General features: G+C 49.9%; 1 protein-coding gene and 1 long non-coding RNA gene across 2 annotated transcripts; both read left to right on the top strand.

Moving 5' to 3' along the window:
- The first annotated feature begins 5,608 nt into the window (after nt 1-5,608).
- Nucleotides 5,609-11,368, top strand: LOC135982197 (uncharacterized). The gene is made up of 2 exons (XR_010599439.1): nt 5,609-6,451; nt 9,368-11,368. It is a non-coding gene; the product is annotated as an uncharacterized LOC135982197 (long non-coding RNA).
- Nucleotides 11,369-12,739: 1,371 nt separating this feature from the next.
- Nucleotides 12,740-15,152, top strand: LOC135982196 (uncharacterized). The gene is made up of 2 exons (XM_065587714.1): nt 12,740-13,593; nt 14,549-15,152. Exons 1-2 carry the CDS (start codon nt 13,068-13,070, stop codon nt 15,016-15,018), a joined length of 996 nt encoding a protein of 331 aa, XP_065443786.1. The 5' UTR covers nt 12,740-13,067; the 3' UTR covers nt 15,019-15,152.
- The last annotated feature ends 531 nt before the right edge of the window (nt 15,153-15,683 follow it).

The raw sequence follows: 15,683 nt of genomic DNA, 5'->3' as shown, positions 1-15,683 counted from the left end.
AGAGGTTTTGAAATTTTATGGAATATGGTTTATTTGCAAAGCAGATTTGCTTGTGAAATCACAGTAACTGCACAGGGAAATGCAGACATGCAATTGTATATGCAAGAAGCCCTCCTTATTTTGAAAGACATTGTCTCTTAAACAGTAACATTCTTCAGACTGTTAGACCAGCATGGAAAACAGCTTGTGTTTCTGATATTAGGTCCTCATGTAAGTAAAAAATATAATCTGTCTAGATGCAATCTAGTGGCTCCTAGCATAGGGTAGAGAGCTAGGAACTCCAATGCACTGATCTGATCTCTCCACGGCCTTGGGAAAGTCACTTAACTTCTGCCTCAGTTTCCTCATATATAATGCATACTAACTGCCTCCCCAGGATAGAGAGCCTTAATTACTGTTGTGAAGTCGAATGAAAATTAAAGTGCTATATAAATGGTAAGTATTAGGATGACGTGAGTCTTCAGGAGAATGCGAACTACCAGCAGGAGACTCAGAAATGCAAGTTTTAATTATACATTAATTTGTAAAGCAATTTGCAGTTGATACAAAGGTGCTGTTTTTTTTCCAGGATGCTGTGCTGAACAAATTGATTGCAGCTTTCACTAAGCAATGCTGTTTGTTTTTTCCTGCTCTAAACAATTGCTTTTGTAATTCTGTAAATTCCTGACCGCCACTCCGTGAATAAATTTGGACAGTAAAATGAACAAATACAGGAAGATAATCTGTCTTGACATTTAGGTACCTTTAATGAGGTACGGATGTAACTCACAGTGGATATTTCGGTAACCTGGAAAGGGACATTTTAAATTTAATTGTATATTTATCAGTCATTCATCTAAGGTTTCTAAAGAAACCAGCGAGCCAGACACCATAATTTAAAATAGTAAGTTGACTTGGCTTTGCAGGGGACATAGTCTGGAAATACTGTAATAGAAGAGGAGAATTTTATATCCACCTCATCATTTTAGATTTCTAGACTCCCCAGTGAGTCACTGAATTCAAGATGAGCAGATGATCAATAAAGCCTAATCTCTTGCCTCTGAGTTCAAATCCAATTCTGGTTGCACTTGCTAGTGATGTATTTTTTTGTTTGGGCTCAGTGTTGACTATAGAATTGTTCAAATTGCAAAACTCAGGTTCATGCATCATTTCTGTGACTGTTCAGCTGAGGTCAGGGACTCTCTGCAGATTGCATTAGTAGATATTGATAGGCATTTGTAGAATCCAGAAGTACTTTGCCTTCTCTGCTTGTCTACTATTCCACCTAGGGGAGAAAAGATACTTTAAATGTTGCCTCATATTTGATGAGCCTCAAGTTCACTATGCTGCCCTACTAAAAGAATAAACTAGTAACAAATGTTAGAATATCAGAAACGAATTTGGCCCAACATCTATTACATTGGGGTTAGTCGGGACGAAATGGGCCTTAGAGTTTTGTTGATATTTGAGGTTCAGAGGTAGATCTGGTTTAATATATGATGCAATTTTTCACACAACAATTTATTATGTGAATAACTTTTAGTCCAAGAGGTACTTTAGATGGTTTGTATTTGACTAGTTCTGTCAGAAGTGTGAGAAGCACCAGGGACCTCTCACTGGATTAGGACTTCTACATCCTATTCGCTGCTCAGCCACTGACAAGCTGTGTGATCGCAAGCAGGCTATTTCGCCTGCTCCTGCCTCAATTTCTCCTTCTAGCAAAATGGAGATGACCACATTTGCCTTCCTTGTTGAGAAGCTGTGAGACATTTAGGTACCTTTTGAGCATTTGAAAAGCTCTCGGATTCTCAACTGGAAGGTGTAATGTTATAAAGTATTAGCAGCACTTGCTTGTTGGTGTCTTAGTCTGACTATTCCTGTTGCATACACACAAACACCACCACTTTAAGGTTTCCATAAGATAATTTCCATTTGCTGTCCATTGTCAGTATTGCCCAAATATCTGATATTGATAATCTCCGGTTGATTACGCCCTTGTGCCTTACATTTTTCTCCAGGCGCTGGTCTCATTGCTGCTGTCATTTAGCTCTGGCTGTCAAAAATGAGATGAGCACATCATTCCTCCGAGTGCTAAATGCTTTTGACACAACAATGCAAATTTTTCTAACGACTTTAGTCTTAATTTCTCAGCTCCTGCATGCAAATGAACTGCTGGAGCAGTGGACACAATGGTGTCACATAGCCCAGAGAACACACAAACCCTGGAAATCTTGTCACTGTAATTATTTGGTTTAAAGTCCTTTCCCCTCAGATATCAGGTGAGGGTTTGTATCCATCTTCCCTTTGACCCAGAGAGTGCGTAGACAAGGGTATACAATGAATCACTTACTATGTTGTTTCAGAGTCTTGTTCTGAAATTCTACAGCATTAGAACACTACAGCTTATTGTAAACCTTGGCATTCAGTGCTCTGAGCTGTGTCAATGCTAGATTTCTTTCGAGAGGTGCACCACTCCAGAGCCCTTTCTGGAGAGCTAGTGTGGATAGGGCATTGGCATTTTTCCATTGTGTCCTGTAATACTGCTCAGATCAGGTCTAGACAACATCATGGTCCAAACAGATCAGGTCAAAGCCTTTCCCGCATTAGCACTCCCGCCGTGGCTACCACCGGAGGGGCTGCATCTAGGGTGACCAGATCACCAAAGACAAATATCGGGACGCGGGGGGGGGGCGTGACGTGGGGGGGGGGGCCAAAAAAAAAAAAAAAAAAACCCTTCCTCCGCAAGCGCTGGAGGGAGGCCCGGGAGACTCAGGGGAAGCGCGGGGCCGGGGTAGTGAGAGTCCGGCCTGGTCCCTTGCAGGCAGGACTCAGTTGGGTGGTAGGGCGAGGAGGGGGGCGGCCCGCGGGGCCAGGCGGTGGCTGTTCTCACCCCCGGCCAGCGGGACTCGGGAGCAGCCGCTGCTGCAGCTCCCACTGCCGTGGGGGAGGAAGCGGCCATGGCGCTCCGCGGCTGCGGCTCTGGCGCCCCCGAACCTCCCGAGCCGGGGCCTGCTGCGGGGACCCAGCAGCGTGCACGCTGCACCCAGCCCAGCCCCTGGCCAGTCGCGTCTGGGCTGCTGCCCAGCTGGTGCTATCCCGCGGCGGCCCCGGAGTGGGGGCAGCAGGCCCCAGCCCCCCCGTCCCGCAGGGGAACGAACGGGGCTGGGCTGCCGATGCCTCCGCCCCGGGGCTGCCGTGGGATAGCACCAGCTGGGCAGCAGCCCAGACACGACTGGCCAGGGGCTGGGCCCAGCGTACGCGCTGCTGGGTCCCTGCAGCAGGCCCCGGCTCGGGGGGTTTGGAGGCGCCGCAGCCGCGGAGCGCCATGGCCGCTTCCTCCCCCCGCGGCAGTGGGAGCTGCAGCAGCGGCTGCTCCCGAGTCCCGCTGACCGGGGGGACAACAACAGCCGCCGCCTGGCCCCGCGGGCCGCCCCCCTCATCTCCCTACCACCCAACTGAGTCCTGCCTGCAAGGGACCAGGCTGGACTCTTACTCACCCCGGCCCCGCGCTTCCCCTGCGTCTCCCGGGCCTCCCTCCAGCGCTTGCGGAGGGAGGGGGAATGGTGAGCCCGGGGAAGAGGCGGGGATTCGGGGAGGGAGCCAATCGGGGGAGGAGGGGGCGGAGTCGGGGCGGGGGGGGGGGGGGGGGCGTGAGCACTTCCGGGCTCTAGGCTCCGGGGCATTTCCTTGTTTGTCCGGTTGTCCCGACCGCACGTCGGTCGGGACGCGGGACAAACAAGGAAATATCGGGACGGTCCCGATAAAATCGGGACGTCTGGTCACCCTAGCTGCATCAGTGGCAGTGAATCTTGAGGAAATTTGCCCAAATTCAGTGTAAGTCTAGCCTTATACTCTGATGCTTCAGCACACAAGTTGCGGTGATATATATATATATTAGGGTTACCATATTTCAGCGAGCAAAAAAGAGGACGGGAGGAGCCCCGCCCTAGCCCCGCCCCTGCCCCTCCCACTTCCCGCCCCCCCCGACCTCCCAACCCTCCCCCCGTTCCTTGTCCCCTGACTACCCCCTCCTGGGACCCCTGCCCCTAACTGCCCCCCAGGACTATCTAAGCCTCCCTGCCTCTTGTCCCCTGACTGCCCCAACCTTTATCCACACCCCCACCCCCAGACAGACCCCTGGGACTCCCACGCCCCATCCAACCACTCCCCACCCACTGACAGCCCCCCCCCAGAACTCCCAACCCATCTAAACCCCTCTGCTCCCTGTCCCCTGACTGCTCCGATCCCTCTCCGCACTCCTGCCCCCTGACAGCCCCCCCCAGAACTCCCAACCCATCTAAACCCCTCTGCTCCCTGTCCCCTGACTGCTCCGATCCCTCTCTCCACTCCTGCCCCCTGACAGCTCCCCCCCAGAACTCCCAGCCCCCTACCCCCCCCCGCTCCTTGTCCCCTAACTGCCCCCTCCTAAGACCCCCCCCCCCAACTGCCCCCCAGGACCCTACCCCCTACCTGTACCCTGACTGCCCAAAACTTTCTCCACTCCCCCCAAAAAGCCCCCCCGTTTCTTGACCTCCACCTCCAGAACCTTCCTGCCCCCTGACCTCCTTACCCTGCTGCTCAGAACAGAGTGTTGGGCTCTGTGCAGCCGAGCCGGACACGTGGCTGAGCTCTCCAGCACAACAAAACCTGGTCCCTGGCCCTGCACAACAAAACCCGGTCTGGCCCTGCACAGTGTTGCTGGACTGGGCTGCAAGGCAGCTGCTGGCTCAGAATGCAGGGCAGATCCGGCTCCTCTACAGCTGCTCCTGAGTCCAGCCCGGGACTTCCCTGCAGCCCTCCCAGCCACTGGCTCTGCTAATCCCGGACATTGTGAGTGCTTTACAAATTCCTCCCGGACGCTATTTTTAGCACACAAAAGGAGGACATGTCCGGGTAAATCCGGACGTATGGTAACCCTAATATATATAGGCCAAAATATGCATATAGATAATTCTCCTTTGCTTAAGGCATTATTCACTCTAGTCCCACCACTAGCCAGTGACAGTCACTTGAGCAGGACTAACATTCCATAAAGTACAAGGCAGAGGTACACATACAGACTTAGGGCATGGCCATAGGTCAGTGGGAGTTTTGTCATTGACTTGACTGGGGTAGGATCAGGTCTTAGGCAGTCATCACTCATTCACTGAAAACTTTTCATGTCAGGGAATTCTTTAGTCAGCCATAAACAGGGCCGGCTCCAGGCACCAGCCCACCAAGCTTGTCCTTGGGGCGGCACCTGGCGGGGGGCGGCACGGTGCTCCAGCTCTGGCCGCCGGGGACAGCGGAGCCCCGGGCGGGCTCGCCGCCCTCCCCCGGGCGCTCTGGCCGCCGGGGACAGCGGAGCCCCGACCGGGACTCGGAGGGGGGGTGGGGTGGCTGGAGGCTTTTTTGGCAAAAAAGCCAGAGCCGGCCCTGGTCATAAACATTGGCGCTGAAGTTGGCATACTATAATTTCGCATAGAAGTTGTATTAAAACATTTGATAGTAGAGCTGATTTTTATTATTAGAGGCAGGCAAACAAAATGTTATTCTGGTCATGGTTGAAAATTTTCCTATAACGATGGCAAAGTTTTGCTTAAGAACTTGAATCCTATTAATTTATAATGTGGCTCATGTTCTTTCAGTATGTTACTGTTGACGTCACTAGGCCTCACCCTAGGTAACTCGGGAGGGTGGAAGGCCACTAAGTGTCAATGAAGCCTTCCTGCACTAGGCCTAAGTGAACCAAACTCTATCCTTCCATGTTTAAACTCTAATCAACCTCAAAAGCCAGGTGCAATTGGAATATGTAAGCAACCAGTTATCTGTGTGCAACCCCCTGCTCAAGCAGTAATAATGAGGCCTGCATGTTTCTGGCTGCAGGGAAAAGGACAAGATAACGGTTTAAAGAAGTTACTAACAAGCTAGGCTTATAGCTGCCAAGAATGACTTAACTATTACCAGGGATGGGAGGGGTAGAGGGAGGAATGGGGGGGAGAAAGGGAGGGCTAGAGGGGAAAGGGGAGGGTGAGGCTTAACTGCAAAATGTATAAAAGAAGAAAAACTGTTCCTGTTAATGTGCTTGATTTGAGACTTGCCAGTCTCCTTGCACCGCTTTGGGATCCCAAATAAACTTTGTTTGCTTCTCCCCCTGGTGTCTTTATTGGCGCGAAGCACACCGGGCAACGAACCCACTGTTGCTGTCCTCGAGCACACCTGTGCTGGCAACAGTTTTGGCGCCCAACGTGGGGCTCGAGGCTGAAATTTAGCCTTGCCCGGACCCCTCGCGGAGGTCGACAGATTGCGGCGACGCCCGACGCCCAGCGCGCACTGGTGACTTTACCGGGGGCCTCGGCGAAGACGTGATTTGGTCGACCCCAGAGGGCACAACGGTGCAACGTGCTCGAGTAGTGGAGAAGCAGCTGCGGGCGACGGTGGGGAACCGGTCCCATGGATAGGGCGACGGTGCAGAACCGGACCCTTGGATAAGGTAGGAACAGTCCAGTGGGGACTTTATCTGTCTTGACCTGGGGACGCCCAGTGTCCACCTGTTATGACCTGGGGACGCCCAGTGTCTCCCTATGGGGCAGGGACAGAGTATGGCAGGCAGGGCAAGGTGTACACCCTTGGAATGCATTCTGGTGAATTGGAAAGTGTTTGGTGCAAATCCAATAACTAAAAGTAAACTGAAAAGGTTCTGTACAGTAGACTGGCCTCAATATCAGCTAGAGGACCAGGAAAGGTGGCCACCGGAAGGATCACTTAATTATAATACGATCCTTCAATTACTTCTGTTTTGTCAGCAAACGGGTAAATGGAATGAACATACGTATGTACAGTTGTTTATGTTGTTAAGAGATAGGTTAGATATTTTGCAAAAGTGTAATTTGACTCCGACAGGTTCGGTAGTAACTACTGTTAGTCCCCAGAACCCCTCCACAGCTGTAATGGCAGGTCCGGTGTCCCCTTCGGCTATCACACCCCCACCATATAAAGACAAGGTGTCTCAGGTCCCAGAGATTGCCCCCTCGGTGGAATTTTATCTGTTGATCACTGAGACTGTGGTGTCCAGACATGGCTCAGATAGGAATCAGGCCACTACTATGCAGGTTTACACCCATGTGCCTTTTAACCCGGTGGACCTAGCAGCCTTTAAGGCACAGGCAGGGGAATTCTCTACGAACCCAAGCAAGTTTATCTCGGTCTTTGAAGGGTGCCTGGCTAGCTATAAGCCTGACTGTGATGATTGTAATGTCCTTATGCAGACCCTGTTGTCTGAGGTGGAGCATAATCAGGTTGTGTCTAAAGAAAAGGAAAAGAGGCAAGCGAAAATGATGGTCGCAGCAGTACAGGCCGGTGGCAGGGGAAAATTCCAGGAAGGTGGAAGGGGCCGGGGAATGAGAGGACATGGGCGTGGGTGCCCTGGCTCACAGGAAAGGCGTCTGGGTCGCAACCAGTGTGCCATATGCCGGAAGGAGGGACATTGGAAAAATGAGTGCCCCAAAAGGGAAGCTACCCCTATAATGACAGCAAAGGATCAAGAATAGGGGTGTCAGGGAAGATGGACTATCCTGCCCCTGGAACCCCAAGTAAAAATGCGGGTGGGAGATTCGGACATAGACTTTTTAATAGACTCTGGAGCTGCACGAACTGCCGTAAATCAACCCCTGCAGCTGCCTGTGTCAGAGTCCCTCACTGTGGTGGGTGCCACAGGGAAAGGAACCAAGTGCCCAGTATATGCCCCAGCGGAATGTGCTTTGGGAAACAGAACTCTATCTCACAAACTGGTTTACCTCCCTGATTGTCCAACACCTCTACTGGGACGGGACCTGCTTTGTCGCTTAGGAGCCACCCTGCATTTCACCCAAGATGAAATAACCCTCACCTTACCCCCAGAGAATACCTGGATAATGACCCTTGCAATTGAGCCCTCAGAGTGCATGCAAGCCCCAGAGTGGAGCAAGTGGGAAGACAAAAGGAGGGTTAAAAAGCAGCTTTGCTAGACAGTGTGGGCCCAGGGATTTAAAAATTCCCCTACCCTTTTCGGCCAGGCCCTGGCCAGAGACTTGGAGGAGTGGGACAATGAGGACAGGGTCCTCCTCCTGCAATATGTGGATGACTTGTTAATGGCTGCTGTGGGTCTCATCCCTTGCCTTAAAGCCACTGTAAGCCTCCTGAACTTTGTTGGACTCCTCAGTAGTGGGTGTGCTCGTCCTGGTTTGTTGCTCCAAAGCTCTGTATAGAAGTTATTTTACTGGAAGGGTGCATAATGACAATGTGTATGTGTTCATTGTTGGGAAAAGGTGTATGAGTGAAGAGTGGAAGTTTCCTTTGTAAGTTAAAAGAAGCCAAGAAGGAGAGAAGGAAAAAGAACAGAATGAGTTAACTGAGGGAAAAAAATACAGCTAGCAAGCTCAGTCCAAAGATAAGATGCTGGCACCATCCAAGGACACTGCCCAGAGCTAAGACTTGGCCAACAGCCAAGAAAAGGGGGGGCCTGAATGGGCCCAAGCAACTATGAGATCTGCAAAACACTGTCAGGCATTAATGAAATGTGTTAGGTTTCTTTTCGCACAGATAAAAGAAGTGCTAACCAAAGACCCTAGCAGCCCTGCCATTCATTGAAACAAGGAGACTGAGTCTACATAAAGTCCATCAACGAAAAACTGCTTTGGCTCCACAGTGGAAAGGCCCTTTCCAAGTCCTGTTCACCACCAACACCGCTGTGAAGTACCAAGGACTGCCCACCTGGACCCAGGCTTCTCACTGTAAAAAGACCCCTCCACCTCGGGAGGACTCTCCGACTGATGATAAGCCTATTTAAAGACAGGGTGATGTGCTAGTAACCTCTCCCCTGTATGATGCTGAACCACACTGTTTCAGGAAAAGAGAAGAAGGAACACTTGCTTCATTGAAACCACAAAGTCCAGGAATTCCTGACTACAAAAGACATTAAGAACTGACCCTGGTGAAGAAACAAAGAATTATACGCTGGCAGGGAGGCTCTTAGACCCCTGGCCTCCCAGGTACAGGCTGAATGTCTAGTCTGCCAAAAGAACAACCCTCGAGCTGGAGTGTCAGTGCCATCAGCCACTCTGGAACCTACCCCAGGCCCGGGGCTGGTTTGGCAAATAGACTTTACTGAGTTCCCCCGGACCCAAGGATTCAAATACCTTTTCGTCTTGGTGGATCGATTCAGCGGATGGCCTGATGCCTTACCCCTTGTTTTGCTCCACATTCGCGCTCTCCCAAAGGGCAGGTTAGGGCTCAGTCCCTTCGAGATTATGTTTGGAAGGGCATGGCCTATGAATGGTACACCGGTTCTGGCAGGGGAGTGGGAAATGGGGTGTGGCTTTTTATCTCAGTACATGTGCTCTCTGTCTGCTGTGCTCTGTTCTCTCCACAGGTATACCAGAGATTTGCAGCCTCTCCCGCTGGATGCCCCTGTCCATTCCTTGCAGCCAGGCAACTCCGTTCTCGTTCGGACCTGGAAGGACAAGCCTCTCCAAGAGAAGTGGAAGGGACCCCACACCGTCCTGCTGGTCTCCCACACAGCAGCAAAGGTCAAGGGACACAAGAACTGGATTCAATCACTCCCGTCTGAAGGCAGTGCCCGCTCCTGAACGGTGGACCGTCCAGCCTACGGAAAAGGACTACCAGCGACGACCTGAGACTTAAACTGTTATTCAAAAGACAATAAGGCCTGCTGGGAATGCCCTGTGGTCTCTCTGGACAGTCGCAGCGCACTCCCCGTGAAAACTCTAAGCGTTGGTTGTGTTTACTCTCACAGGGCCGGCCTAACCTGGTGGCCTGGCCCTTTTGTTTTTAATCTGCCTACTATTGGTAATTGATATTTTGTGGGTATTTGGGGAATTGTAATTGTTAGGCCCTAGGGTCACCTGCCCAGCATGAGTTCAGGTCCAGGATCTGCCACAGTGGTACTCTTTGCCATAGGGACACTCCTTTCGTTACCTCCCGTTTCCCCCCAGGCACATGTGGGATGGAAAGGGATCCCTACTAACTTGGAAACAAACACATATGAATCCTTGAAGGTTTGCTTTGCCCAAGAGTTTAACCTCTCTAACTGCTGAGTATGCTCCCAAATCCCGCACCACGCAGCAGGGTTACCCTGGAGGGTGGTCCCCCAAAATTGGTCAGATATCTGCTGGGGATGGTTCAGTAGGGGAAGAAATACCTCGGGTACCCCCTTGTCACAAAACTGTACCATTGAATACCAGTATGCATTAAGGGACAACCCCTGGCCACCCCAGGCAGCGTTAATCTTTGTATGCCACCTCAGAGCCCTTTAAGGAAGGAGACAGGTTGGGTATGATCCTCTTCCCATCCTATGGGGTGGAACGGCTAACCCAATTTTATCATAGGCTCTCTGTGTTTCTCACCACATTCGCCAATGAAACCTTGGCCATAGAGAAGAGCCTTAACTCAGAGCTATACCAGCTCCGGTTGCTGTCCCTGCAAAACAGACAGGCCTTAGATTATGTTTTAGCCTCCAGGGCGGGGTGTGTGCCCTTATTGGGAATGAATGTTGTACTTATGTCCCGGAAAACTCACAGGACATTAACAAGCACGTCCTGTCGGCCAAACAGTGGAAGGCCCAGGAAAGGAAACCCACAATTTTCGATTCCCTTTGAAGTTGGTTGCCCAACCTAGGAGGACTGGGGGGTGGCCTTGTGCGTCTCCTCCTCACTGGTGTGGTATTGTGCCTGGTCACCCTCCTCCTAATTGCTTGTTTTAAAATGCTCCTCCGTAAGCTTTGTGCCCCCCGTTCCTCAAAAATCCCGGCATACCCTCTCATTGAAAACCCCAGCTTCATAGCACTTAATCATATCTTGTCCACAGAATATGAGAAAACTCAGCCAAAAGCTTGTTGAGTATTCTCAAAGGAGGGAGTTGTTGACGTCACTAGGCCTCACCCTAGGTAACTCGGGAGGGTGGAAGGCCACTAAGTGTCAATGAAGCCTTCCTGCACTAGGCCTAAGTGAACCAAACTCTATCCTTCCATGTTTAAACTCTAATCAACCTCAAAAGCCAGGTGCAATTGGAATATGTAAGCAACCAGTTATCTGTGTGCAACCCCCTGCTCAAGCAGTAATAATGAGGCCTGCATGTTTCTGGCTGCAGGGAAAAGGACAAGATAACGGTTTAAAGAAGTTACTAACAAGCTAGGCTTATAGCTGCCAAGAATGACTTAACTATTACCAGGGATGGGAGGGGTAGAGGGAGGAATGGGGGGGAGAAAGGGAGGGCTAGAGGGGAAAGGGGAGGGTGAGGCTTAACTGCAAAATGTATAAAAGAAGAAAAACTGTTCCTGTTAATGTGCTTGATTTGAGACTTGCCAGTCTCCTTGCACCGCTTTGGGATCCCAAATAAACTTTGTTTGCTTCTCCCCCTGGTGTCTTTATTGGCGCGAAGCACACCGGGCAACGAACCCACTGTTGCTGTCCTCGAGCACACCTGTGCTGGCAACATTACTTTATTTTTAAACATCCAAGTCACTGAACTCTAAAACTCAGATACAGCTCATTCTGTATGCAGCAATCGTTTTCAGTTGCTCAGTCAATGTGTAGTAACAACATACTTGATCCATATTGGGTACTAACAAGAATAGGGTCTGATCTCTCCTAGGCAAGCTCTCCTAATTGAATTCCACTTGTAGCACAGCAATCAGCCATTTTGTAGGATTAGGTCCACAGAATGACTCTGATGTCTGTCTGTCTGTCTCTCTCTTTTTAAAACTGTCTATGGAATAATCCAGATTATTAAAGCTATATTATGAAATGATCCATCTCTTTAATGGCTCTATACTACTATAGCATGACATGCTGGCATGAGGGGGTTATATATGAGTATGTAAATGCCAAGCGTTCAATTTTTTTATGACAAAGTCCTAGAGAATTTAATAGAGATGAAAACAATGGAGTTCCTTGGAAATTTAAATAAAACTATAGAATTTAACAGAGTTTTGTCCTTTCTGTAGGTTATCTATGGAAACTGCGTAGTTCTCGCTTCAGTTCTAAAGTAAGGTAAAAACCCTAGAGGGTGGTCATAACTTTCTATGAAATTCTATAGGACATTTTCATCAGGGATGAATGGATATTGTAACTGAACTTAATGATCTGCATGATTCAGTCTCAGTATTACATTGTCATTTTACATAATGGCACACAGCTGGAGCTAGATTCTGGCAGTTCCTCTACACAGGCAGCTGCACCAGGCACAGGAGCATGGAGCAGATGTTGGATGCCCCAAACATGATGTCCCACAAACCGTGAAGCGATGCTACTCCACAGGAGTTCTACTATTAGAATGGTAGAGGGCAGGTTCTGGACTGGGCTACAGCAAAATTTCCTGGGAGGTCTAAGGATTTGAATCCCCTTCTTGTCCAAGACTCCTCCATGCAGCAGTAATTAAGATCAGTCCATAAGAAATTAACCAAACTGAACATCTAAGAAACCCAGATGGGATGCACTGGAGGCTATCTATTAGATTTTAGGCTGTATGGGGAAGGGACTGCTTACACATTGTCTCATGCAGCACTGAGTGTGTTTTTGGCACATAACTAGCAACAGTTAACATAGCAGTACAGACAGTAAGTTTCTGTCTACAGAGAGAATGACCCAATTTCTGTGATGTTTGACATGTACAAATCCCAGGGCTTTGACTTTTAAAAAAAATGCTTTTATTGCTTATTCCACTAAATCTTTGGCCGGGTCTACACTACGACTTTAATTCAGATTTATCAGCTTTAATTCGAATTTACCCTGCAACCGTCCACACAACGACGCTATTTATTTTGATGTAAAGGGCCCTTTAAATCGATTTCTGTACTCCACCCCGATGAGCGGAGTAGCGCCAAAATCTATTTCAACATTTCGAATTAGGGATAGTGTGGCCGCAATTCGATGGTATTGGCCTCCGGGAGCTATCCCACAGTGCATCATTGTGACCACTCTGGACAGCGATCTAAACTCGGATGCACTGGCCAGGTAGACAGGAAAAGCCCCGCGAACATTTGAATTTCATTTCCTGTTTGCCCAGCGTGGAGAGCACAGGTGACCACAGATAGCTCATCAGCACAGGTAACCATGCAGGCTGATAATCGAAAAAGAGCACCAGCATGGACCGTGAGGGAGGTACTGGATCTGATCGCTGTATGGGGAGAGGATTCAGTGCTTGCAGAACTTCGTTCTAAAAGACGAAATGCAAAAACTTTTGAAAAAATCTCCAAGGGCATGATGGAGAGAGGCCACAATAGGGACTCTGATCAGTGCCGCGTGAAAGTCAAGGAGCTCAGACAAGCCTATCAAAAAACAAAGGAGGCAAACGGTCGCTCCGGGTCAGAGCCGCGGACATGCCGCTTCTACGCCGAGCTGCATGCAATTCTAGGGGGGGCTGCCACCACTACCCCACCTGTGATCGTGGATTCTGGATCGGGGATAGTCTCATCAGCGACGCCTGAGGATTCTGCCGATGGGGGAGAGGAGGAGGATGAGCTTGCAGAGAGCACACAGCACTCCGTTCTCCCCAACAGCCAGGATCTTTTTCTCACCCTGACTGAAGTACCCTCCCAAGCCAGTACCCAAGACTCTGACCCCATGGAAGGGACCTCAGGTGAGTTTACCTTTTAAAATATAAAACTTGTTTTAAAAGCAAACGGTTTTTAATGATTACTTTGCCCTGAGGACTTGGGATGCATTCGCGGTCAGTTCAGCTACTGGAAAAGTCTGTTAACGTGTCTGGGGATGGAGCGGAAATCCTCCAGGGACATCTCCATGAAGCTCTCCTGGAGGTACTCCAAAACCCTTGCCACAAGGTTTTTGGGCAGTGCATCCTTATTCCGTCCTCCATGGTAGGACACTTGACCACGCCAAGCTTGCAGCAAGTAATCTGGTATCATTGCCTGACAAAGCCTGGCAGCGTATGGTCCCGGTGTTTGCTGGCATTCAAGCAACATCCGTTCTTTATCTTGTTGTGTAATCCTCAGGAGAGTGATATCACTCCTGGTAACCTGGTTGAAATACGGGAACTTAATTAAGGGGACAGAGGTGGCCGTTCCTACTGGGCTGTTTGCCTGTGGCAGAAAATAAATCCTTCCTTGCAGTTAGCCAAGCGCAGATGGGAAATTGGCCCTGAGTTTTTTGCGTTTGGCTAGCAGGGATCTTCCCTGATACCAGCCACGCGGTGGGGGGGAGGGGTACAGCGATCATCCCAGAGAATTCATGGCGAGAGGGGGGGGGGGGTGGTTAGTTTGTTTTCTGCTGCTGCTGAATGTTAACAGAAAAACCGCAGCACTCTACAGGCTATGCTTGGTATGTGGGAAAGGAGGGCGCAGAAGCTGTAAGACAATGGCTTACCATGGCCGCATGCAAGCCGAATTCTGTTGCCCAGACCTGTGATCTCTAGCAGCAAAGCCACAGGCACTCAGCATTAAGAGGCAAAATGCGACCTTGCACAGAAATCACATGTGCTATGTAATGTGAATAGTGTTGGTCACCGTGAAAGAGTATAAGCATTGTTCTGCAAAATGTAGCTTTTAAAACAATTCTCTTTTTTCCCCTCCCTACAGCAGCTGCAAATTCCTCAAGCCTCCCTCCTCCATCCCGAAGGTTATCACAGATAAGGCGTCGTAAGAAGAGAACGCGAGACGAGATGTTTTCTGAAATTATGGAATCCAGCCGCAGTGACAGAGCTCATCTGAATGAGTGGAAGGAAACAGTTTCAAAGTATAGGAAAGAAGCCAGTGAACGTGAGGACAGGAGGGACCAACGTGAGGACAGGAGGGACCAACGTGAGGAGAGGTGGCGGCAGGAAGATCAGAGGAGGCAGGATGCAACGCTGGGGCTGCTGCGTGAGCAAACAGACATGCTCCGGCGTCTGGTGGAGCTTCAGGAACGGCTGCTGGAAAACAGACTGCCGCTTCAGCCCCTGTTCCACCCTCCCCCCTCCCCATGTTCCGTATCCTCCTCACCCAGATGTGTAAGAACGCGGGGGGGGGGGGGGGGAGGCTCCGTACACCTTCCCATTCCACCCCAGTAGACAGCCCAAGCAAAAGGCTGTCATTTTTTTTAACCTTTTCTTAGTGGCTTTTTCCTTCCCAGCAATCCTCCTCCCAAATACCACCCGGGTTCCCTCCCTCTTTTTCTAATCTATTAATAAAGAATAATTGATTTTTAAATGATAGTGACTTTATTTGGTTTGAAAGAAAGCTGGGGGAAGGGGGAGGGTGGGTTCCTTACAGAAAATCAGTCAATAAAGGGGGCGGGTTTTCATGAAGGAGAAACAAACAGATATTTCACACTGTAGCCTGGACAGTCATGATACTGGTTTTTAAAGCTTCTCTGATGCACAGCGCTTCCTGGTGTGCTCTTCTAATCGCCCTGGTGTCTGGCTGCGCGTAATCAGCAGCCAGGCGATTTGCCTCAGCCTCCCACCCCACCATAAAGGTCTCCCCCTTACTTTCACAGAGATTGTGGAGCACACAGCAAGCAGAAATAACAATGGGGAGATTTCTTTGGCTGAGGTCAGAGTGAGTCAATAATGATCGCCAGCGACCTTTTAAACGGCCAAATGCACATTCTACCACCATTCTGCACTTGCTTAGCCTGTAGTTAAACAGCTCCTGACTCCTGTCCAGGCTGCCTGTGTATGGCTTCATGAGCCATGGCATTAAGGGGTAGGCTGGGTCCCCAAGAATAACTATT

This window comes from Chrysemys picta, chromosome 3, assembly GCF_011386835.1.
Source record: "Chrysemys picta bellii isolate R12L10 chromosome 3, ASM1138683v2, whole genome shotgun sequence".
NCBI lineage: Eukaryota > Metazoa > Chordata > Testudines > Emydidae > Chrysemys > Chrysemys picta.
This window is presented reverse-complemented; position numbering and strand designations above follow the sequence as displayed.